We start from the raw sequence: 2,015 nt of genomic DNA on the forward strand, positions 1-2,015 counted from the left end.
GTACGTGCCCTTGACCAGAATGGAACCCAGGACCCTTCAGTCTCTGCAGGCCAACGTTCTATTTCACTAAGCCAAACCGGCTAGGGCAGAACAGACTTCTTTTTAAAGACAAACCGGCGCATTCAATGTTCCTACCTGCCCTGCATGCTGCCCAGGCAAGAAAAAGCAGGGCAAAGGGAAGCCTTCCTTCCACTGGTCCTGATTCACCTTTGATGCCTGTCAGCTTCTCTCTACAGAAATTTCTCCAGAGTTATGAAAACATATATGCACATGCCAAGATTCAAGGAAAAGGTTACTCCTAGAGAAACAAATTATATTGCTTAGCCTCTAGGGAAAAGTGAGTTACTATAAATCAGACCCTTGGGAATGATGTCATTTTGGTGTTCCTTACAGCTCTAAGGAGACTTATTAAATATTCAACAATTATCCCTGGCCAGTGTTCTCAGTGGTCAGAGGGTCGGCCCATGCACCGAAGGTCTCGGGTTCAATTCCTGGTAAAAGGCACGTGCCTAGGTTGCAGGTTTGATCCCTGGCCCAATTGATGTGTCTTCTCTCTCTCTCTCTCTCTCTCTCTCTCTCTCTCTCTCTCCCGCCCCCTCCCCTTTCTACTCTCCCTAAAAAAAAAAAATCAATGGAGCCTGGCTAGTGTGGCTCAGTTGGTTGAGCATCATCCCATGCACTAAGATGTCCCCAGTTCGATTCCTAGTCAGGGCACATGCCTGGGTGGTGGCTCAATCCCCAGGGGGGGCATGCAGGAGGCAGTCAACTGATGCTTCTCTCTCATCGATGTTTCTCTCTCTCTCTCTCTCTCTCTCTCTCTCTCCCTTCCTCTCTCTCTAAAAATCAATAAGAACATTTTTTTAAGAATCAGTGGTTCCCTAATTTCACTTAGTAGTAGAACAAGAAGGAATTCATTTCATATTTTACTAGGAGGAGGAAATCCTGATCACAAGTGTTGAGAACAATTCTAATTTCTGCAACTAGTAACAAATGTCAACAGCAGCACTAATACAATCGCGGCTCAAGCCCTGGTCACAGCTGACCTGGCGATGGGGGAGGGGGATGCGGCCCCTTCCCCGCCACTGGACTCTGCTGTCTCTCAAAGCAGCAGGAGGGTTACGCTGCTCGAAGAAAATCAGGAGCCTCTCTCTGCACAAAGAAGGTCAAAGGGCGAGCTTTCTTTCCATCGACCACAAAACCAGTGTCTGCCAAACCTAAATAGTGTGGGAGGCCGTCAGAGGTGAAGGGAGCCCAGACAGAAAACCACAGCTGAGTCTCCCCCGGCCGCTGGGGTCTGAGTCAGGTGACTTCTCAGGGCACACAACAAACCTAAACAAAGATCCCGCCCCACATGACAGACTGGGAAAGATGACTGGCAGTGAGACCGACGCTGCCCAGACCTGCTGCAGAAAACCATTAACTCGTACTTCTTGGCAGCTCCAGCCAACTGGAGGGACCTACAAGTTACTTTGCAGCGCAGCCTCCGGGGATGCGCCAGGAGGAACTTGGGACCCCATCCCAGGGCATGGGCGCCGAGCACTGCCCGCAAGCCTTCGGCCCCAACCCGCAGGCGGGACCCCTCCCACCAGCTCTCTCTCTCACCAGCGCTCCAGACCCGCCACAGCCTGGCAAGCCCGTCCCCTCCGGCCGCTTCCCCCGCAGCTTCGACCCCACGGGGGCGGCAGAGAGGAAACGCTTTTTCCAAAGGAAAGGCTCTGGGGGCAAGGGAACGGCTGTTCCCCCACCACCACCACCACCACCCCCCGGGAAGGGGCGCCAGGGTGGGCGCGGCCCGGTGCCCAAGGGAGCTGGGAATCCATCATCCCCTTCGGGAGAGACACAACCCTCCCGATCCCCAGCTAAGCGCGCCCCACCTTGTCGCCGAAGCTGCGGGCCATCAGCAGGTCCGGGCTGGGCGTGCTGTCGCCGCCCACGGCCTACATCGCTGCTGGAGACGGCCAGCGGGTGCAGCATGTCGCGCACGGAGTTGGCCCCGTGGACTGAAAGGCTTTGGG

The 2,015-nt window shown here is 54.7% G+C and overlaps 1 protein-coding gene across 1 annotated transcript in view; it reads right to left on the bottom strand.

The window, feature by feature from the left end:
- Window positions 1-2,015, bottom strand: part of SNX30 (sorting nexin family member 30) — a 92,838-nt gene that overhangs the window by 78,709 nt on the left and 12,114 nt on the right. The window contains 3 exon segments of the mRNA XM_023753223.1: window positions 1,875-1,937; window positions 1,939-1,988; window positions 1,991-2,015. Coding sequence (XP_023608991.1) covers window positions 1,875-1,937; window positions 1,939-1,988; window positions 1,991-2,015 — 138 coding nt within the window.

Source organism: Myotis lucifugus, unplaced genomic scaffold (genome assembly GCF_000147115.1).
Source record: "Myotis lucifugus unplaced genomic scaffold, Myoluc2.0 scaffold_43, whole genome shotgun sequence".
Taxonomy (NCBI): domain Eukaryota; kingdom Metazoa; phylum Chordata; class Mammalia; order Chiroptera; family Vespertilionidae; genus Myotis; species Myotis lucifugus.